General features: G+C 38.2%; 1 protein-coding gene across 6 annotated transcripts in view; it reads right to left on the reverse strand.

The window, feature by feature from the left end:
* The window catches only part of CDK14 (cyclin dependent kinase 14), a 548,605-nt gene that overhangs the window by 400,613 nt on the left and 123,444 nt on the right, over positions 1-24,548 (reverse strand). For all 6 annotated transcript variants that reach the window (XM_045828168.1, XM_045828171.1, XM_045828174.1 and 3 more), the window contains 2 exons: positions 16,554-16,799; positions 5,811-5,905 (listed from right to left, as the gene is read on the reverse strand). In XM_045828168.1, the coding sequence (XP_045684124.1) occupies positions 5,811-5,905; positions 16,554-16,799 (341 nt within the window). The remainder of the gene's footprint in view (positions 1-5,810; positions 5,906-16,553; positions 16,800-24,548) is intronic.

Raw genomic sequence — 24,548 nt, forward strand, 5'->3', positions numbered from 1 at the left:
AGTAGGAAGGAAAAGAGAGGGCTCTTGCCTGGGCAGGTGTTAAGGCTCACAGCGTCTCACCACTGGTGGCAGGGTCAGGAGCCTGCGGGACTCGGAAGGACTGGGATGTACTCCTCCAACAGATCCTGGGGCCCCGAGGAACATGTGGCTCCCACCACGTCTCACGTTTCGGAGTTGAGGTGGCCAGCGATTGCTGCTGTTAACTACCATAGACACCTTCGGGGGTGCTCACATAGTAATGACCCACCGACCCTCTCCCAAATTATATGGCTTAAAGGCAATTCCACTTTACCACTCAAACAAAACACCCTTGCTTAATCAAAATTCACACAATAATCAAAATGAATCAGTTTGCTTTTACTTTAAGGCCCTTAGCCTTTAACAAATTTAATGGAGAGCCTATGAACACAGGGTGAAAATCTTACGGTAAAGTCTTATACTATTTACTTGGAGAACAAAGAACCAAAAGGGAACTGTCCCAAGGAGTGCTACGAATACACACCATGACAAGGGAGGCTTGATTTTAAAGCAAATGACCTAAGTGTTTGTGTTTACATCAGTGCCATGCTGTTTTGATTACTATAGCCTTGAAGTATTGTTTGATATCAGATAGCGTGATACCTCCAATTTTGTTCTTCTTTTTTAAGATTGCTGTCACTGTTCAGGGTCTTGTGTTTCCATACCAATTTTTGGATTACGCATTCTGGTTCTGTGAGAAATGCCATTGGTATTTTGGTATGGTATTTTGATAGGAATGGTATTTTGGTATTTTGATAGGAATGGCTTAAATCCATAGATTGCTTCTACTTCTGGGTATATACGCAAAGAAACTCAAAACACTAACTCAAAAGAATATATGCACCCCTGTATTCACTGTAGCATTATTTACAATAGTCAAGCTCTGGAAGCAAACCAAGTGCCTATCACAGATGAGTGTATAGAAAAGCTGTGCTACACACATCCACTGGAATATCAGCCATAAGAATGAACAAAATCTTACCATCTGTGACAGCATGGATGGACCTAGAGAATAATATTATGCTAAGTGAAATAAGTCAGTCAGGGAAAGAAAAATATCATATTCACTTATATGTAGACTCTAAAGAATGAAATAAACAAACAAAATAGAAATAGACTTACACATAGAGAGAACAGACTGAGATATCACAGTGAAGGGGTCTCGGGGGTTGGGTGAAAAAGGGGAAGGAATCAGGAGTACTAACTGGCAGTTACAGAATACACAGGGGTGTAAAACACAGCAGCAAGCATACGGTCGACAATATCATAGCTACTCTGCATAGTACCAGATGGCTACTGAAAATATCAGGGGGAGCACTTTGCAAAGTATGTGACTGTCTACTATGCTGTATACCTCAAACTGATATAAAATAATGCTGAATGCAAACTGTAATTGAAAAATAAAATTTAAAAAGAAGCAAACAAAATCTGTGATTCAAACACCACTAGAGAGAACATATTTAAAATACTTTAGTCGACACCATCCTCCCTTCCTTCCTGTTGAGTCCACGAACCATTTTACCTGGTCTTGTTTACCGCATTCTGGCTCACATAGACTACGGTCCTTTCTCATTCTAGAGATTTAGTTATGTGTTCGGACCATCTCCCTGCAAGACTGTTAACCTTCCTGGCATCAGAATCCATATCTCAGATACCTATTTTTCACCTACAGCATAGAAAAGGCATAAAAACAACATAATAAATACTCATCATCAGTTGAATAAGCTCAGGAAATGTGTTAACAAGTGTCTTAATATACAAACATCCTTGGAAAACTGAGAGTTAAAAAGATGATTTCAAGGTTGAATTAAAGAGCTTTTAAAATGCCACATGTTTCAAAATATGAAGTGTTATACAATGCATGTTGTTAAAAATCCTGTATTCAATGTTAAAGGAATTTAGAAGAAAGACTCTCATCAGAAAACCAAACCAGCAAGGAAATTAGTAGAGGGAGTGATGATAAACCACCTCCCTGCCCCAAACATAGACACACATATGCACAAAGAAATCATTTTGAATCTGGGGAACACTTGTTTTAAAAACAATCTCTGCTCAAACATAAAAAGTTTAAAGCTTTTAAAAACAATACTTTATTTTTGAGTGTTGCATTTTTTGTGTTTTTTTTCGATTTTTATTTATTTATTTTTAGAGAGAGAAGGGAGGGAGAAAGAGAGAGAGAGAAACATCAATGTGCAGTTGCTGGGGGTCGTGGCCTGCAACCCAGGCATGTGCCCCGACTGGGAACCTGCGACACTTTGGTTTGCAGCCCGTGCTCAATCCACTGAGCTACACCAGCCAGAGCTGAGTGTTGCATTTTTTATGTGGTTGCAGCTACTCAGCCGTAACCTTCAGAATCAAATTCTTTACCCAAGGGGTTACACAGTACAGGCCTCATGGTCAACTCCCCAACCTATGTGTCCCTACAGCAATAATAAATTTAAAAGAATTCAAGGGTATAAAAACCCTTTCTACTCCTTTTCAAGCTTCTAAATTTGGGCTAACAGCAACTACTATACCAAAAACAACACTGACACAAACCTCTTGCTGGGGGAAGGAGGGTATCGTTGCTTATATTATAATATATAAAGAAGAACCACGAAATAAAAGATGGCTTATATATACCATAAGTAGGAAAAGAAAAACACTGTCAAAAATACACTGTCAAATTAGTGAAGTCTGAAATTTGTAAGTGTTGTGGATTGAATTGTGTCCTCCAAAAGAGATATGTTGATATGCTAACCCCCAGTAGCTCAGGATGCAGCCTTACGTAGACAAAAGGTCTTCACAGAGGTTATCAAGTTACACTGAGGTCATGCAATGTGATCAGAGTCCTTATAAAAAGGGGAGTCTGGACACTGAGACAGACATACACAGGGAGCACACCATGTGAACACAAAGGCAGAGATCAGGGCAATGCGCTTACAAGCCAGCAAAGCCACAGACTGCCAGGCCACGGCAGAGGCCGGGAGAGAGGCAGGGCTCAGGGTCTCCCTCAGAGAACCAACCCACAGAAGGAACCAACTCTGCCAGCACCTTGATCTGAGACTCTGGTCTCCAGAACTGTAAGAGGATCGATTTCTTGTTGAAGCCACCCAGTTTGTGGTATTTTGTGTCAGTAGACCTTGCAGACTAAATGCAATGAGGTTCATGGCAAATTCCAAACTTGACCTGTGTAAATGGACATACGTAAAATGCTCTCAAACCAAAAATCAGTGAGATCCCAATGAGTGCCAGGCAGCTTTAATGCAAGGTAACAATAGCTGCTCTTGGAGAAGATGCTAAAGGCAATGTTTAAAGTTGGAGGTATGGCTGCAGACATTTATGGGAGAGTGGTGAGGATACTCCAACAGGGATCCCAACATTCAGCCAGCTCTTTAATTTATGTAGCTCTTCGGGGGATGTACCAACCAAACACAGCTCTCAAGTCTTGTGGGATGGCACATAACTATTGTTCTTTGGCCTGGCCTTGCACCTTAAAGCAGGCAGTCACAGCAGCTTCCGTCTCTTAAAGGAAGTAAGTGGCCAATGGCTTTCATCTCCAGCTGGAGGAAATTAAACACTACGTGTGACCAGCGGGCTTGAAACTGCTTGAGAAATGCTGACAAGATACATTTAGACCCACTGGAGTGAAAAGTATTAACTGTCCAGAACCGTTCTTCTCAAAGATTGCAAGTACTTAGAAGGCAGTCTTCCTTTGATTCAGGCATAATAGATGGAGGATTTTTTCAACCATCAGGATTGTGATATAAATCTTAAAGTTAAACATTTAATAGAGTTATTAACTTACATTTGGAAATCAGCCGAGCACATCTTTGTGGGAAGACACTTCAAAGTGATTGGTTTGTTTCCTGATAATGCAATTGTACATTTGCTTCCGTTTGATTCATGATTAAGCCAAGTCAGAGCATATGTGAGAACCATCTGGAATACTCAGCAACGTTCAACTCTTCACAAGGAGGGCCGTGCACTGAGGAAGTGCTAGAGTGGACTGGTTAGGAAAATCATGGCTTCAAACCTGAGAGATACTACCCAAAACAAGTACTGCCAGTGAGTACCTGCCTGAACTTGGACGAGTGGCTAACACTGTCTAAGCACAAAGTTTCCTGGTCAAGCAGAGATGGCGGTGTGGGACCTTACAGGGCCTTGTGAGGAGTGAGCAAGACAATGCAGATGCCATATTATATTTAACCTACCTGCTTAGTCCAGAATGGGTACCTTCACGTTATTAACATTAAATGTACAAGTTAATTTTATGCAGTAGAGTACTAACTGTTTTTCTTCAGGAAAAATGTCAAGCCTGGGACATAACCCTACTGAAATCAGCTCAGCCATCCAGGCCATTACCATGCTATGCCCAAGCAACAGGGTGAACTCATACACAGCCCTCTAGATGTTGTTTTGTTTTTTATACCCCGTAATGCTCACTTTTTCATTCAAATAAAAAGACCTTTTTTTCAAATATCTGAGATCTCAAAATTTATACCAGTATTTTTGACTTACAGCACTTCTGCACTTCCTTCCTTAGCTTCCTTTATCAGGAATATTTCTTCACCATCTTAACTCAAAAGCCATTAAAAAGGGTATAAGAACACATTCCATAAAATCGAAAAACCACTGAAATCAGCATACAGTCAAAATTTCCAATTATGTCTTTTAAATGATACTTCAGAGAATTTTCTTTTGTATTTCTTTTTATTTAATTACTTAGCTTAAAATTCCCTAATTTTTATGCCTGAAAAGGATACAAAAACAGGAATAATTTATGAATTTATTTTTCAACATTATTTGGTAATGTGACTAAGGTAAAACAAGGCTTGTGTCTACTGCAGTTATTTCAGGAATAGCATTAAGTTTTCTATGAGCTACATGCCACCAAATACAGTAACACTGTATTAATACCACTTAATCATTTGGGGAGAGAGGGAAAGCCTATCAGAAACACGTGGGGGGTGAGCTTGCTAAGGATCCAAACATGTACCCTGACCCCAGGGTAGCATGGGAGAAGGGGGGAAATGGGGAAAGGGTTGATTCTCTTTGTAAAAATATATGCAGCATGATGCCAAAGCAGACAGGTAGGAAAAAAGAAAGATTATGCAGTATTTTTCATTAACTTTTGAAAGTTAATGACAGTAAATGAACTTTTCAAAAGTTCATTTGAAAAGAAGTCGCCCTGGCTGGTGTGGCTCAGTGGATTGAGCGCAGGCTGCAAACCAAAGAGTCACCAGTTTGATTCCAAATGGGGGCATTTGCCTGGGTTGCAGGCCAGGTCCCCAGTAGGGGGCATGCAGGAGGCAACCACATTTTGATATTTCTCTCCCTCTCTTTCTCCTTCCCTTCCCCTCTCTCTAAAAAATAAATAAATAAAATCTTAAAAATAAACATAGAAGAAAAAAATTTAAAAAAAAGAAAAGAAGTCAAGAACAGCCAATACCTTTAGTTTTGTCAAACCAGTACTCTTATGCAAACACTAAACCTCCATGAGAAATTAATTAATCATATCATTCACCTGGAAATGGATTCTCCTGGTAGAGCTCCAACTACAGAGAAAGAGAGAACAAATGGGGAAGGAGTAGGGCCAAAAAAAAGGATAAATTGGACAAGTCCGCAAAACTGTTTGCTAACAGAAAAAATTTCTACTGACTTTTACACTTGGTAAAGAACAACAACAACAAAAACTTGAGGGAGGGAAATGTATTATATATTAAATGAAAATTATTTAAATGTACTGTGACTTAGTATTAAGAGAGTAGGTACATTGCACATGAGAAATGTTAAAAAACTAATGAACTTACTTGCTTTTTCCTTTGTATACTGTAGCATAAGATCCTTCCCCTAGCTTTTCCAGTTTTTCATATGAGTCAGCTTTTCCAAATTTGGGACTTGTTGGCTAAAAATGGAGCAGAGGGTAAACAAAATAGATTTCATCAAACTAATCAACAATAAATAAGCCAGTTTTGCTAGAAATATACAGATCCTCTGTCACTTTTTAAATAATGTTTTTTCTGGTATAGGAATGCTTATTTAAAAAACAACATAAATACTCAGGGTACAAAATTCCAAATATACAAATGAACAGTACAGAAGTTTAAATTATCCCATAATCTAACCACCAAGAGGGAATCACCATTAATATTTTGATATCTCTTCTTCCAATGCTATCTGTATACTGACTACTGCTTTTTATATACATGGAATTGCACACTATACATACTATCTTATAGCCTCCTGATTTCACTCAAAATATTATGAATATTTTCCATGTCATTACATAACCTTCTAAATTAAGGCCTGGCAAAACCCACCCACCACCTCTTTTCATATATCCCATAAGCTTAGAAAGGTTTTATATTTTTTTAATGGGGAAGGAGCAAACGAAAAATAAAAGTTCATAGCACATGAAAATTACATGAAAATCAAACTTAGGTTCCATAAAGTTTACTGGAATCCAGTCACTCGTTCATTTACCTGCTGTGGTATGACTTTCAAGCTACAACAGAGTTGGAGGTGCAACAGAGATCATGTGACCAAGAGAACTGAAAATAGTTACTATCGGACCCCTGTTGTAAAGCATGACTGTATAAAATTCAGTCATGTAAAGGTATCCTCCAATACCTTTCTGTGATAGTGCAAACAGATAATCAAAGATATATCATTCAGATGTCACCAATTAATACAAAGGGAACACTCACGTCTACATAAGCCAACCCCTAAGACAGGTGCAACAAAATCACTCTTCCTTAAGAAGTGGCATACCCTGTCATGCCCTCAGAGTGCCAAGAGTGGTCTCACCACACTTGCTGTGCTCAACTGCCACCCCAACTTCACCAGAGAGCATTGCCCTCCAGGGAAGCAAACTGTCTATTATTTTAATGTCACTATAAAAGTGTAAAACCAAAACATATTTGAAAATGATAATTATAAAAGGAATTAAGAGCATCTTAAAGGGATTATCTGATAACAGTTATAAGCACATACATAATTGATAAAAAGCTGCTGATGGTGGCTGGACTTTGTAAGTAACCAACAGTAGAAGCTTAGGGAATAAGTTCCTGCAAAGAGTTTACAGAACACTATTCCTGAGCATATGGTCTTGTACCACTTATGAAACAACGTAACACACTGCCAACGCATCTGACTCCCACCATTTGTAAGGATTCTGTGTGGCAAGTTGAGCACATGCTTCTTTCCTCCTTGACATCTAAAGTGCCACACAGTGACTGAAATGATCTATCTCGAAAATAATAGATCAGAAACAGGAATGGGAAACAAACAAAAAAGAGTACCAATATCTAATCAGAAATTTTGAGGAATTCTGAAAGATGGATGTAATCAGGACCAAAACTTTGGAGAAATAATTGGGCGAACTTAAAGCTCCAACATGCGGGCAAAAACTATTACAGACTCGTTAGGTAAATATGAGACCGATCAACACAGCTGAGCATGTGGTGTCTTCCCGAGCAAACTGCAGGGACATGTGTACAGAGGGGACAGCTGAGAATGTGGGGTGTCAGCCTGGTGGGGCAGAGCAAGGACCCACAAACAACGTGACAGGCCCACACCCCCAAGCTGTGACCCCTGCCTCTCTCATGCAATCACTGGAGACAATGTACAGAAAACAGAATAAGCTGACAGCAATTCACAAACACAAAAATAAGTATACAACTAAAAATCACCAATCATTTCAGGAAAATCAATAAGAGAAGCATAAAATTTAATGGGCAATAAAATTAAACCCCTAGTAAGAGAGTTACTATTGCAAAGGTAAAAATAACTTTGAATAAAAACAATAGTATCGTCAGAGACACTTGAGAAGATATATCATTCAAAAAGAAACAGTTAGAGATTTAGAGATTAAATATTTAAAGGTAAAATAAAGCACTTAATGGGCAGTGAATAAAAGAAGGGACATAGGTGAAAACATAATAAATCCAGTGTTTGAACAGAATTGTCTCAGAAAACTTTGAGTTTTCCCCAATGAGTTTGCATCTAAAAGAAAAAGTATCCAATGAGCATGATATTTTTATAAGCAATACTGGCTGAAGAAAGGCAATCCATCGATATTTTCAAAATAAAAAGGGAAATGATCTTGAATCACGAATACTGTACTCAAGATAGTTCCTTAAGAGGGATGGAAAAGCCACAACCTTACCATCAACAGAAAAAAATCTATATATAAAATTCCATATTATCTCAATGTAAAATGAAGTTGGAGTGATGGGAGAATTGCAGGAAGGCAAGGAACAGTAGAATAGAAGAACTAAATAAAGCCTGTTGAGATTCACTGGATTGACTGCAGAGACTGATTAACTACAATGTATAAGTTTTAATATGGTGCAATTACAAATGGGCAAAGGGCCTGAGTAGACACTTCTCCAAAGAGCACATACAGATGGCTAACTGGCATACAAAAAGATGTTCAATGTCACTAATCATCAGTGAAACAAAAGCACAATGAGATATCATCTCACACCTGTCAGAATGAATATCATCAATAAATCAATAAACAACAAGTGCTGGTGAGGATGTGGAGAAAGGGGAACACTTTAGCACTATTGGTGGGAATGCAGACTGGTGCAGCCACTGTGGAAAGAGTATGGAGATACCTCAAAAAATTAATGGATCTGCCTTTTGACCCAGCAATCCCACTTCTGGGAATATATCCAAAGGAACTCAAAACACTAATTCAAAAGAACACAAACACCCCTATGTTCATTGCAGGATTATTTATAATCACTAAGATATGGAATCAGCCCAAGTGTCCATCAGTAGATGAGTGGATAAAACAACTATGGGACATTTACACAATGGAATACTACTTGTCTATAAAAAAGAAGAAAATTTTACCCTTTGCAACAGCATGGATGGACCTGGAGAACACTATGCTAAGTGAAATAAGCTAGTCAGAGAAAGACAAATACCATATAATTGCACTCATATGTAGAATCTAATGAACAAACTGAACTAACAAGTGAAACAGAGGCAGACTTAGATGCAGGATGACAGCTATGGGCAGGGGTAGTTAGAGGGTACAGAGACTGAGCAAAAAGAAAAAAGACACATGGGCATGGACAACAGTGTGGTGATCACAGGGGGAGAGAGGTATAAGGTTGTAAATGGTAATGGAAAAAAATATAATTAAAAAGTTTTAGTAAGTTTTTTAACACTTAAAAGGTAATCCCTAGAATAACATAAATAAGATATACAAATTCTAAACAAATTTTCAAGGAAAGGGAATGAAACAATTGCCAAGGAAGAAGGGGGAAGAGGGTATAAAGTGAAAGGCTAGAGGAGGCAGGGTAATCATTAGGAAAGCATTTATGAAAAGTCATAAAATAAGAAGAAAGTTAAGTCTAAATATATCAATCTTTATAGTTAACATAAATTTCTCCTATTAGTAGAACATTCCCAGATTGAAAAAACAAAGATATCTAGCCATATGCTGTTGACAAGAGGCAAAATTAAAGCAACTGAGTAAATTTGAAAATAAAGTACAGAAAAATATAGCAAAAAAAGTATTTTTGCAAAATCATGCGCTATAACAATATTGATAGCAGACAAGACAGAATATACAAAACAAATGGATTAAATTAGTATACTCATTAAAATTAACATTAAAATCCACCAAGAAACTTAATAAGCATAAGCTACTTTGCACCAAATAACATAGTTTTGAAACATATGAAACTGCTGACACCAATAAAATGAGAAATTATCAAATCCATGGTGATAATGGGAGAGATACATTGCACAGACATCAACAAAGCAAGCAGACAACTAGTAAGTACAGGATATGCAGGCTTGTATATTAGAGTTAACATTTTAATCTAATACACAAATTAATATGTATTTTTCAAGTACATATTTAACATTCACAAAAAAATTGACCACAGATTAGGCCACAAAGAAAATCACAATATTCAAAATCACAGAAATATTCCGTTACTTTTTCTGAACACAATGCAATTAATTAGAAATAAAGAACAAAAGGGAAAATAAATAGTTTAGCCATGAAGCTTAATAAGAAAATCAAAACTGAAAATTCATAAATAAATATGTGGCCCTGAGGACATGACATTTTAAGACCCAGGAGTTGCAGTCAAATCAATAAATACATGAGAGAAAATGTAAATATACATGTACATACTGGAAAAGAAGAAAGCTTCAAAGTAATATGAGTTCGACATTTAACTGAATCTAGAAAAGGATCACAAAGTACAGAGTAAGAAGGGATCAATGCGGACAATGGACCACCTATTCTTTTCTTCAAGAAACTTGCAATGTACAGACCATGTGTTGAGTTGAATCAAGTAAAACTTAATGGAAAATTACATTCGAAATCACCTGACGAGTCCCGTGTGGGTTATGTTCTCATGCATTTTTCATCACCAGGAACAGCTTGCGAATGTCGCACTTTACCATCACCCTCCTGAGCCCAAGTTTTAAATAGAAATTTTAAAACCTATATTAAACTTCAGTATAAAATGTTCTTCAATGGGGAAAATATTGTGTTCACAGTTCCACTCTAAATTATTTAAAATCAGAATGAGAAGTCTGTATGTTTGCTTTGGTGTTCCTTTACAAATAAATCCAACTTATCCAACAAAAAGCAGCAACAGAAAATCACCTCTTTATTCATATCATGATAAACTGCTAATGTATATGTATTTAGACCAAGTACAAGACATGCTCATGAAAAATTTGTAAGAGAGTATTTTCTCTGCCAGGAAGGCACAACAAATTTTCTAAAAATTATTCACTCTTCATAAACTGCTTTACATCATAGAGTTGATGTGATCATTTTGAGGCACAGACCATACCACATTTATGACTTAAAAAAAATGAACTGAGGGAATTAGAAAAACAAGGGGAATATTTTAAAAAACCAACTCTATTTATTCACAAGAAAAATCAAGTAAGAGAAAATGCTAATGGCACAAAGTAGTCTATTCATCTAATTAAATGGATTTGGATGCATTGACTGCCATGGTTAAAATACATTCTATGAACTCTATGATGGCAGAAAAATTAATATTTCCCCACCTTTGGTGGTCATACAATCAATGTTAATTGCCCTGCAAAACTGATATGTAGACATTATGGAAATACACTGTAACTTACAGATCAATTATGCTAGCTCCACAGCAAGAACTACATACATATAATGCCTCTCTAAAAGTTGTTCCATTCTGCAAAAGAATAGGCTTATGGAATAGGACAAGTCTATGAGACAGTCTGAGCTTTAAATGTTAAGATCCTTATAAAGTCAGTCTCCTACCTTAAGTAAGCACAAAGGTTCTGATCTGTTATTGTTATGTAAATAAATAAGGAATCCAAGTGCTAAGTCCTTACAGAGGCCAATAATAAAACCCTTCCTATGAAATGAGCAAAACTAAGAATAGTTCAGAAGGAGAGGTCTTCTTTTGTTTAATAATTAAAATTCAAGTCTTTGATTCGCCTTTTTTCCCCTTGCAACTTTATTAAATCACAACATTTAAATAAAGATGCTAGATCAAACCAGTGTGTTGTCAACCCTGAACGTCATCTTTGATGCTGATGTCAGGTGTATGCATGGGTGGGAAACAGCTTCATGGGGCAACCATTCCCTGTTTTTCACTCTCCTACTTTCGTTTGAGATAGCACTTTAGAGAACTGGAAATACAGAGGGCTAATCAGCAACTACTGACAGACACTAACTGCATAGAGACATGGAATTTAATGAGATAACGTAAAGGTTCAGAGAATTGTCAATTGTCTGGACCAGTGGAGGGGAACATTGGCATGGATAATAAAAAGGCAAAGATAGTATTCCAGCTGAACAGTGTTTGCCACCCTGACCTTGCTAGCCCTAGTTCATTGTGCAATCAACAAAAACTAGCTAATATCCAACATTTACTGTGTGCCAGACTTTGAGCTAATCACTTTAAATACACTAACTAAATTCAGTCCTTGCAATACCACCCTGAGGTTGGTTCTGTTAGGATCCATGCTTGAATCTGAAAAAATTAAAGACTGAAGAAATAAATTAATTCATCCAAGATCCACAGTGAATGGCAGAGCTAGAATTCAAGCCAAGTTAACTGGAATCAAAAACTGACTTTTCTTTTCTGCCAGTATTACATTGGTAGAATCATAATGAACACCTACCTCCCACCTAAAAGGAGGAAACACTAAATGATAACTAAGTCTGTCACCTACTGAAACCTTATTTCTACAAGCAGGGATGAGTTTTGAACTGTATATTTAAAAACTGCATGAGTATACCTCTGTGTTCACTGTAATGATACTGGGATGTGACTACAAAAACATCCATAGTTTCATACTGAATTCACTGAAATAGATTTTAACCTTTGTACATAACCCCTTGATTAAGTCTGTTGATGACCCCTAACTTGCAGGAAAACCACAAGAAAGAATCACCACTCTATTACATTATACTGCAATTGTGAGAGTGAGTGTGGGGATAAAGTGGGAAGGATTCCATCAGAACTCCGTGACCTCATTAAACAACCAGGATTTGGAATGAGAGCTACCTTGCCTAATTTCTCTACTGCCTTTGATCTCCAGAACAGGCTCTATCATCCCGCGTTTCCATTAAACACAGCCACACTAAGGTCATCCATAGTTGGATGGGTAACTTGGTTACCAAACAGATCTAGATGCTAGACAGAGGGACAGACCCAAGCACTATGCATGGTGACAACCTGACCAGGGGACTTGGTTCTATCTGGGAATTACCTCGTCCCCATAAGAAGAAGGCAATATCAAGATGAGACCCCCCAAGGAGAACCATCTGAGAATGGAAGTGGAACCCTCATTTTCAAGTTTGCACCTTTCTCCCCTCTCTCTAGACTGAGCTTGCCTATCATGGGATGTGGGGTTAAGGGGGCAAGGTTTGGGGAGGGGGGTGGTGATAGAAGGAAGTAAATTTTGAGGAATTTTTGGAATGTATCAAGGACAATAATCTCAATACGAATACCTGAACAGACATTCTCTTTAAACTCAGATTACAACAGCACAGCTCAATAAAATCCCGTCTAAACTGGGCCAACAGACAGGCAGGCAGTCTCCAACAGCGACTCCCAGGCCCACTACTGACGAGCACAGCTGGCTGGAGGGGGCGGCAGAAAGAGGGGAGGGAAAGTCTGTCCTGTAAGTGAGAATACGAACACTGCCCAGGGATCAGGCCCAGGAAGAGGAGGCACTCAAAAAATGTCTGAAACAAATAAGCCTGTCAAACACCTCTTGAAATATACCAATTTAGATAAAAATCACATTCTTTACAGTTTGCCTGAATTTTAGAGCACCACTGCCTGGGCAAAATCAGGAGGAACAGGTAAATGTAACGGTCACTGAAGTCAGGCAGTCTTGGTTCCGTGACGCTAGTCCCAGCTCCTAACACAGATAATGGCCAGTGTGTGAGCAGCAGAGAAGGAGGTACAGAGGCGGGAAGACACGGTGTGTGTAACGGTTTCTACAACAGTTTTTATAAGTGTTAGAATTGGGCTTTGTATGTTAATTTCATGACTTGCTATTTAGGTAACTCTCATTTTTTTGTAGTAGTTCCATTGATTCTTTCGGATTTACCAGATACATCATTAAAACTCCACTTACTTGGCTTTCATTATCTGTAAAGATATTATTCAGCTCCTTATTCCTCCCCGCCCCCACCCTGCCCCCATGGTTTTCTATGGGATTCAACCAGTAACTTTTCTACTGGTTGTTTTTAAGTAACCTGAATTTTTCTGTAGTTTAAGAATAGAGGCGTGTGGCCTCTATTCTTAAGTGGCCATTACATTTACCTGTTCCTCCTGATTTTGCCCAGGCAGTGGCACTCTAAAATTCAGGCAAACTGTAAAGAATGATTTTTATCTAAATTGGTATATTTCAAGAGGTGTTTGACAGGCTTATTTGTTTCAGACATTTTTTGAGTGCCTCCTCTTCCTGGGCCTGATCGCTGGGTAGCCTCTGAATTTTTCTGTAGTTTAAGAATAGAGGCGTTGGCCTCTACTCCATAAAGCTCTTCCAGCTTTATGGAATAAACGACTTTATTTCCATGAAGTTTAAAAAAAAGAGAAAGACAATCTAGCACACACTATCTTGCCCCATCTGCTTCTCTCAACACTCCCTTCTGGGCCTTCTACTTCCTTTGTCCCTGGCGGACCTGCCCGGCTTGCAAGTCTGTCTCCCCCAGCACTTCCTCTTCGGCGCAGGGCTGTGTCCTGGAAGGGGCACCAACTGGACAGTCTACAGAAGTCACAGGAGAAAGACCAGCAAACCACATCATGGTCTCCTTGCACTCATCCACTCAAAGGAGCCATCAAAGTCCCATCTCAGTGGTTGTCCTTGTCCTAAGAATGGCCCGACAAGCTGCCAGTATGCCTCACCAATGCAAATGTGGAAGTTTCCTGGCTCTGAGGGTAGTCACGAGCCCCTTGCCTTCCCTGACTTTCCTCCCTCACACTTTCAGGTACCACACAGCTCTTAACACTGTTCACGGTTTGTTTCCCTCACCACTGTTTTAAGGTTCATGGAGATGCCTTGTCTGCTATACAAAGTGGGGCAAGCGTAGGTTTATAGTTGTATGGGGAAACAGAGTTTATTCTTGTATTATTATTAACTATTGTGTTGTTTCCCATATGAACAACAGCAAACCCACTTTCACCCCGCCCTCTGTTTGTTGTCAATGTTATCCATTGCTCTGGTTTTACTATACTGGTTGCTCAAATTATACGAGCTCCTTCAGAACCTATGCCGCTATCACACGCCCAAAACCCTCTCCCATTTGATCTTTCAAGCTATGTTCAAGCATTACTTTAATAAAAATAAAATTTAACTTTAAAGATAGAAATACAAAGAACATCAGACCTAAGCCTCAACTTTTCTTAATAAGGATTTTAAATCTTTATTAAAAATTAAAAATAAATATTGAAACCCCTTTGTCATTTATACTAGAGGTACTCTGACTTTTAAAACTACATAACCCCCAATAGCAACAAGCATACCCAGGACCCACATCCTAGCTTCTATATACCATTTTTCAATCAGTGGAACCAGAACTGATTCTGAGTGTGGGGCTTGGAAAGTATGATATAAGCCAAGACTGTTCCGCAGGGCCAGGAAGCAAGGACGTGTTCAAAACACAAAGGGATAAAGACACCTCAGAAAGACACAGAGCTCCCAATGACCAAAGCAGAAATAGTCTGAGCAACAAACAAAATGAAACAGCAGTATATTACAACTAGTATTGCAGATAAAATACAAGACTAGTTAAATTTATATTACATTTAAATAGTGAATAATTTTTAGTGTAAGCATGCCTCACTGCAATACCTGGAAACACTAATTTCTCTATTATTTATAAGTTGACATAATAATAACAAAGTTAATATATAATAAAAATATGTAATTCTCTTTCCATAATACAAGCTTAATCATTCACAACAGCTCCTTTCATTTCTTCTAAATGACACTGAACCTAAGTGCTCTCCCAGGAGTTAGTGCTAGAACTCGACGTAGATGGGTCCGCCTTGCCGTCACAGAGAGGATTATGGGGTCAGTTTGGGGAAAACCAGATAATCAATTCTCCTCACAGATGTTTTACATTACCAATATTTATTTCAGCTTCATTAGCACAAAATGTGACACAAAATTTGTGCAGTGTTGTACAGTTTAATTAAATTGAATTGTCTAGCAGTGACATTTCTTGCTCTGTTTGGCTCTCGTGGAAATTAATATTTAAAACTTGTGAAATGGCATGATTTTCTTAGGAAGATGACAGAGTTAAAATTCCTTTAGCATACACCTCTTACCTTTTAAGAGCATTTGTTCAAAAGGTCCTTAAGCGTAAGTTAAATCTGAAAATTACTTAATTTAGAAGATCGTGAGGATTCTTTAATAATGTTAAATGCGGGCCAGTCTTGGAAATATGGGTTTCAGTAAAAATTTTACAGTCAAAAGCAGCAATCACCTCAGATCTTTATACCTCTAAGGGTCAAAAGGCAAGACTTGATATGGTTTGAATTTAGAAAATTCTATTATAATGAAAAGGATTTCTCTTTAAGAAGATTCAATGTCTAGCTCTTACATTTTTAAATACTTACACTGGAAACAAACTGAAATAAGACAAGTGAGCACATTTTAACATTCATTCCGAAATGACTTTCTTCATAAACTTGCCAAATTCAAAACTATCCTTACTGTCTGCACAACAAAGTTCAGTATCTTCTCCAAGGGTCTGAGATACCAAAGGGTTTTCAATTATAAATTCCTCTAACTGAAAACAAGTAGAAAAAAAATTATTTTTCCAAAAATAATTTGAATCATGTCTCGTTTGCTTGCTGGGTGCATCTGAATAGAGTCTGCACATAGTTTGCTCAAGTACACAGTCTCTCTTCTAAGACATTAAACCACCCTGGGACAGGATGCATCACAATGCACTGACAGAGCCACCTGCCCTCTTTTAGCAAAGCATGCTACTCCTCTAAGAGGGCTACTCCTTCTGTTTCCCCACTGATAATGGAGGCAATTGCACTTACTGAGCTGGGGCTAGAGTGCCGCCTAACTTTAGGAGACTCTTTGCCAGTAGAGGACGTCTTGAAGTTAATGCAAGCATTGTTCTCTGAGTGGACCCTCTTTACTTGATTAGTCGGTTTCTCAAATGGGTCAAAAGTGCTCTGTGTCCTCTGAACCCTGACTTTTTTATCCTCAGGAATTGTGTCCAGGGGTTTGATCACTGAGTCCATTCCCTGGCAGTTCCGTGTAGACATCTTTGTGACACATATCTGGGGGAAAAAAGAAAGAAAGAAATTAAACTCAGAACTCTCCCTTGAAACTTTAACATCAAAAACATGCTGATTTTGCTATTCCCTTAACTTCAGGGAACACTCAAAAAGGCCACATTCTAAAAGCTACACCAGGTTCAATCACAGAGGCATTGAAACAGGGAGCAGGCTGACAGCCGTCAGGAGGGAGGTGGGGGCTGGATGCAGGAAGGTGAAGGGATTGACCAAAAAACCTATACACACATAACTCCTACACACAGACAACAGTGTGGCGATGGCCACGGGGAAAAGGGGGTGGGGGCTGGGTGGATGTGGGCAAAGGGTGAGGATGGGGACATCTGTAATAGTGTTAACAATAAAAATAAAGTTTAAAAAAGTTCCTCATACTTATTTTGCTCATACTCACTTAGGGCTGATACTAAAAATGTATCCCTAAAACAGGAAACTTAAGGCCTCGACTGCTAATGCCCCAGGTGGTTCCTGAACTCTGTCACATGTTTTACCATCTGACTGCCAAGTGAGACAGACTATTTCTGAATTAAGAAGTTGGATAACTTGCCTTAATAAAAAAATCAGTTGAGCTAAATTTTAATTCATGGATCATCTAGAAGCAGTTAACACAAGCTAGAGAAAAAGATTATGTTCTTCAAAAGTTTTATTCTCAAATATGAATGTTTAAAATCAGTCTCATATGGTACATTTACACAATGGAATACTACGCAGCAGGAAGAAAAAAGGAGCTCCTACCCTTTGTGACAGCATGGATAGAACTGGAAAGCATTATGCTAAGTGACATAAGCCAGACAGTGAAAGACAAATACCATACAATCCCACCTACAAGTGGAACCCTAACCAACAAAACAAACAAGCAAGCAAAACAGAACTAGAGACACTGAAACAAAGACCAAATGGACAGTAATGACAGGGGATGGGAAGAAGGATAATGGGGGAAAATAGGGGAAGGGTTGTCAAGGAACATGTATAAAGGACCCGTGGACAAAGCCAAAGGGTATAGAATTGCGGGTGGACAAAGCCAAAGGATGGGGGGGAGGTAGGAGTGGTGGGGGGAAAATGGAGACAACCGTACTTGAACAACAATAAAATAAATAAAGAAAAAGAAAAAAAGAAAAAGAAAAGTTCTCTACAGAAGAAAAACAAAATCTGTCCCCATCTTGATTTCACGCCCAAACTGGAATGGGACATATTCAAAAGCTAATATGGTTAAAGATGTTGACATTTTAAAAAATAACGTTTTTTTTAAATACCAAAAATAATGGATAAAAAGGAATAATACTATAAAAGAAAAACATTAACTAACACATTTTAAGATTTTGGTACATTTCTCCACTAAACCCCTACCCCTTCCCAACTTCTCCACTCGCTCTCTGCCCGCACAGCCCGCCCCACTCTCTCAGCTCATCTCAGTCTCTCTGGCTTTTGCTGCTAGTTTTCTGCTTTAAGTTCTAACTCCTTCATTCTCCCTATACTCCTGAGACTTTATTGTTCTTATTAAATAACTTGATGGCCTCTAGCTTGTCTGTAAAGCAAGGAAGCTTTATCATTCCCTCTAGAGAAAAGATAACTCTGAAATTGCTTTTTAAGTTTTTTTCTTCTTGTGAAATTTCCACACCCCTATTTAAAAACACAGGGAAAGAAGATATTTCAGATATGTTTGTTAAAGTAAAACTATAAAGTGTCTGAGATCTATATGTGATTCCACATGGGAACTAACATATCTGTGTTTATGAATAGATATCAGTAGATACGGACCAAAGTAAAACTATGAAGTGTCTGAGATCTACATGTGATTGATTCCACATGGGAACTAACGTCTCCGTGTGCATGAATAGATATCAGTAGATACGGACACACCTGCAGACAGGTACGGACACAGACACAGACATCTGCGAACATACGTCTGAGCTCCGTGAAACGTACGGAAGGAAACACACTAAACTCTGTGTGCTATTCAGCATTAACTCAGTTCTAAGAATGTGTCTTAACTACTCGGCCCAGATTGGACTCTAACTAAGTCAAATGGGAAGGGTATCATCATTTTTTTTATGAGAGCAGAAAATAGAGGCCTTTAAAAGACACAGTCCTCTACTCATAATCAAAAACTCACAACTTATCACCAGGAGATTAGAGGCACTAGGTATTTCTAAGGGTTTATGTGTCCTTAAGGAAGTGAAAGTAACACTCAATACAGGTAATGTGGATGTGAAACCACCCACATAACTGAAACAACTGAATTATGATTATAAAATATAAACACATGGGCCTGAGAAGTCAATGAACCCCAAGCACAAGAAATACAAAGAAAACAACACAAAGGCAAAACCAATGTTGAAGAAAATATCTTTAAAAAAAGCTGGGGATGGGGAGGGAAGTACTTCAAAAGATAAGCATGACAGCAAATATTTGGAAACTAAATAATGCAAAAGGAGAATCAGAAAGTATCTTGACTAAATGTAGATAAAACAAAATATTGAAATGGCAGGATGCTAAAGTAGTACTTAAGCTGTAGAAAAACTATAGTATGAAGTGCACACAGAAGAAAAGATGAAAGGTCTCAAAGCAATGAGATTGTACTTTAAAGTACCAGAAAAAGAAAAGCAATTGAAGCCTCAGATAAGCACAAGAATGAAAATAATGACTAAATATCAGAGTGGAAATAAATGAAATAGAATACAGAATACCAATGAAACCAAAAGCTAGTTTTCAGAGAAGACTTAAAAAAAAAAAAAACATACAGCTCTAGCCAGATTGATAAGATAAAAGGTAAAAATATATATATTGCCAAGGTTAGAAATGAAAGCAGTGACTTCACTACAGAGTCTACAGATATTGGGAACAACCTTATGCCAATAAAGTCAGCAACACAAATGTAACAAATTCCTTAAATGACAAAAATTACTGAAGCTCACTCAAAAATAATAATAAAAATAAAAAAAAACAGAATAGGCCAATGTCTAGTAATAAACTTAAATCTTAACAAAAAACCTTATGAAAAAGAAAATTCCAGGACCAGAGAGCATCACTGCTGAAGTAAACCAAACATTTAAGGAACAAATAATACCAATTCTGCAGAAACTCTTCCAAAAAACTGAAGAGGAGGGACTACTTCCCAACTCGTGATAGGAAACGAGCATCATTTCAACACCAAAACCAGACAAAAACATTACAGGAAAACTACAGACCAATTTCTCTTATAAATATAGATGCAAAAATTATTGGCACATTTTTAACAAATTGAATCCAATAATATATAAAAAGGATAATAAATCATGAGAAAGTAGTGTTAATCCCAGGAAGGCAAGGTTGACATTCAAAAATGGGTAATTCATCATTTTCATGTACAGTGGGAGAAAGTCTCACAAACTGCTCCCCATGTTGGCCACTTTCCAAGCTTTCTCACCCTTATTTAGTCCCCAGATCTTGAGTGCAAGCTGCACCTGTTGACCTGTACCCAATAAATCGTGCATGGTGGAGATCCTGGGCTACCGCTTCTGGGAAAAGATTAGAAATGATGACCACGACTTGTGCTTTGGTACTCTCCTCCTCTCGGTCCTTCTCTCTGAGTTCTCTAGTCTGGGGGAGCCAGTTGCCACAGCAGACGGCAGCCCCATGGACAGGCTCATGTGCACAAGGACTGAGGCCTCGAACAATCACGTGAGTTGTGCCCGCAAGTGCCAGCACAGTCCCGGCCTTCTGCTTGAGGCCAGGAGAGACCCTGAGAGACCCTCACGAGAGACCCTGAGCCAGAGGCACCCCGCTCAGGAGCACCTAGATTCTAATTCCACAGATAATGTGAGATAAAATAAATATTTGTTGTTTTAAAGATGCTACATTTTAGGGTAATTTTGTATGCAGCAGCAGATAACTAATACACAGATCCTTTAAAAAATCATATGATCATCTCAGTAGACTCAAAAAAAGCATATGACAAAATATAGCATCCATTCATGACAAAAACTAAACACATTAAGAAACAGAAGGAAATTCCCTCAACCTGATAAAGGGCATCTACAAAAACAAAACAAAACAAAAAAAACCTACAGCTAACATAAAAGTTAATGGTGAGAAACTTAACATCTTTTACCGAAGAAGAGGAACAAATCAAGGATGTACACTCATCACTTTGATTCAATTGTTGTATTATAACTTCTAGACAATGCCACAAGGCAAGAAAAAGGAAATAAAAAGCATTCGCATTGGAAACGGAAAAAAAAAAAACCTTTATTCACAGAAGACCATTACAGTCCATGTAGAAAATCCAATGAAATCTACCAAAATAAACCAAAAAGACCACTAGAATTAATGCATAAGTTTATCAAGGGTGTAAAATACAAAATCAATATGCAAAACATCATTTGTATTTCTAAATACTAGTCACAATCAGAAAAACACAATTTACAACAGCTTCAAACAGTATAAAACATTTAGTGATAAATCTGACAAAATATGTGCAAGATCTATACACAGCAACTACAAAACAAGGCTGAAAAGAAGTAAAAATTAAAGGGTGAAGAACAAAACACAGGAAGCAGTGCATCATGGATCTTTCAATTTACCAAGACACTCTCAGAAAGAAGCTAATCTCTCTGTTTGAGCCATAAATATTGTTTCTCACTTAACCTGAAAGAAGACTTACATATGCATACATAAATCCAAAGAGGTGATAAACATGTATAGAATATACAACATGGAATAATGTGAGGATGGAACTGACACATAAATGATGGGAAAGCAGTGATCATGGTCTGACCTCAACTCCATCCTTAAGAACAGCACAAATCGCACAGAAACAGCTCTTGGTTTTGCCAAGAAAAATGCGATACATTCTTCTGTTTGTTTGTTAGTTTTATCTTATTTTTACTTATTTTCTTTTTTATTAAACTTATTGGGGTGACACTGGTTAACAAAATCATACAGGTTTCAGGTGCACAATTCTGCAACACACCACCTGCACGCTTCATTGTGAATATACTATGTTCTATTCAACCCCCCATTCTTTTTTTATTTGAGGTGTTTGAGCTCTCTTAGTAAAATGGGCTTCTTTTTTAGATAGAACACTTTTTTTCCTCTTTGTCTAGGAAAATACATGGTGAACATTTTTTTTCTAGATATATGGGGAAGTTTTCACTATAAAATATAAATGTGCAGCACATGTACACTGACACAGGCACAGCACAAAATATGAACAAGGGCTCAATGACAAATGTGACCCCAACCTGTCAGCTGAGAAAAGAAGAGCTAGAAGGACACCGTAAAGTGAATAGAACGAACCTAATTCTTAACCAGTTCATGAAATCGTATAAACTCATGTAAGCCTTTTGTTTGCTGCCCTTCCTGCTCTCAATTCTGACAAAACTGAGACTCACAAGGCTGTTAACTTTAGGAGACAGAGATACTCCAACTGAAAATTGTGATAACTCTCTGAGTCGGTACAATTTAAGCAAGGGAAACTGTAACAGAACCTACTGGGAGTAAACCCTCATCTCCTTCCTCATGCCTTATATTAAGGGTCCTAATATTAACGTTTTTTCAGTCAGGTTAGCCTCTCACTTGATGGAGCGGACACTGGCACACTTGATAATTGTAAACATTCAATAAAAACTATGCAACAGCCAAAAACTGGCTTGTCTAAGGTATTCTACATTAAGACAGAGCAGCTTTTTTTTATTTTAAGAGGAAAATGCATTTCAACAAAATTTTCTAAATTTAAAACATTTCCCACAAACATTTGTAAGCATTTCACATGGATCAGTTTTATCATCTCTTAGCAAGTGACAAAATACAAGTAGAAAACAACCATTAACATAAAATAAACTTCTTAGAAACAGTATACTTATATGAGAACGTGCCTATGGTTGTGATTTTACTACATTCAGAAACATATATCTTGCTAGTTAGTTTCTAGTTCATATACAATTTTTAAAATATATCACCACCCCACAGTGGTTTCTTGGCACCATGTTCTCCTGGCACCCTGTCAACAGGACACATTCCAGATGCTGTGTCCTCCCGCCCAGCTGCACGCAGGCAAAGGCGTCCACATTATTGCATGCACCCTTTCCCTACAGTGTCTTGCTCAGTGCCTGGCCCACAGAAAAGCTCAATAAGGTTCTCTGAATTCATTAATCAGATTTAAGAACATTCACTCAAATTAGTAGTTTTCATGCTCTCTTGCTCAAAAGGGCAAAAACTCTGAAACATTACCCAAAAGCAATTGTCCAAAAACAATAAGCATATATACACACATAAAATGCTATCAACAAAAGTAAGATTTTTTAAAACCACAAGCTGACTATGATCAGCAGAATTCTCACATGATACCCAATGTCCCCCATCTTTGAATAATCCTCTCCCCTCCAAAATGAATATGATGATGAGATAGAACTCCCACGATTATATTACATCATGTGATAGAGCGAATGAGATTGTCCTGGCTGGGCCAGACCTAATCAAAAGAGTCCTTTAAAAGCAGTGCGTTTTTCCAACTAGCCACAGAAAAGAAGAGAGATGTCACCTGGCTAGCCTGCAAGAAAGCAAACATTTCATGGCGTAGTCTATAGAGCAGTCCCTAGGAGCTGAGAGTGGTCACTGGCTGACAGCCAGCAGGAAAATGGGGACCATGGAACTACAACTACAAGAAAGTTCTGCTGACAACTAGTGAGCTTGTAAGGAAATCCCAAGTTCCAGGTCGGAACCACAACCACACCCAATGCCTTGATTTCAGCCCAATAAGACCTGGCGGAGAGAAATGCCATGCCTGGACCTCTAAACTATAGAAACTGGGATAATAACCTGGTTGAGCTTGTGGTGGTGTGTCACGCAGCAATAGAAAACTAATACACTCGCCTGAATACAGTGAAATTGCTTGAAGCACTTTGATATTTGAGCAGAATGTTCTTAGGAACATGTTGCAGATACCACTTTCTGAATTTGATACACTGTATCAGATCCAGGAGAAAATAAGGATGACTCTAGGACCACTATCAATAAACAACCACACACTGAAACTTTTCTGCCTGGCCTAACTTCATCAGCATTATAAAGCTTGGGACTAAACTCTGCCCATAATTACCTTCATACACGATTTATGCTGGTCTCCACTTGGTCTGGAGTTTACGTGAATAATACCTATATCGGCATCTGCTTTGTGCATGCATCTTCATCCAGGAAAGTAATCTATACTTGAGTTTTCCACATAGGGCAAAGTGACTGTTCTGGAAAAGTTTCAAGTTTCCAATCTTTGAAACAAACAACTTAAACGTGACCTGGTCATCTCTGTTAACCGCAAACACAAGAGAAAGCAGAATCCAAACCCTCCATAAAGATCCAAGAAAGGAATCAACCTTGTGTCTGACCTCATGAGCTTGTCAGGCAACTCCCCCAGCAGACCCCAAATTAGATAAAGCAAGGTTTGGCCTACAGAAGAATGAGCGAGGTAAAAAGTAAGAATCGTACTATTTCCCTCAGAAAGCTGCAATTTCTGGCAGCTTGTAGAATAAAACCATTGAAGTGTCCAGGGTACATGAAGAGAAGAGTGAGTGGACTGGAGTTCTAGCAATGAAAGAGGATTCTAGAAACCAGATTATGCACAAGTGCTAGGCCCTGCTGCTCAATCTTCACTTGAATCTTTCTTTGAACCTGTTGGCAACCTAAAGAAACTTTTCCCTTCCTCAAATAGAATCTTTCTTTTCACAAGAAATGCTTATTATGGTTGGTGCAGTAGAAAGCCTG

This window comes from Phyllostomus hastatus, unplaced genomic scaffold (assembly GCF_019186645.2).
Source record: "Phyllostomus hastatus isolate PE091 unplaced genomic scaffold, TTU_PhHast_1.1 phas_scaffold_78, whole genome shotgun sequence".
Lineage (NCBI taxonomy): Eukaryota > Metazoa > Chordata > Mammalia > Chiroptera > Phyllostomidae > Phyllostomus > Phyllostomus hastatus.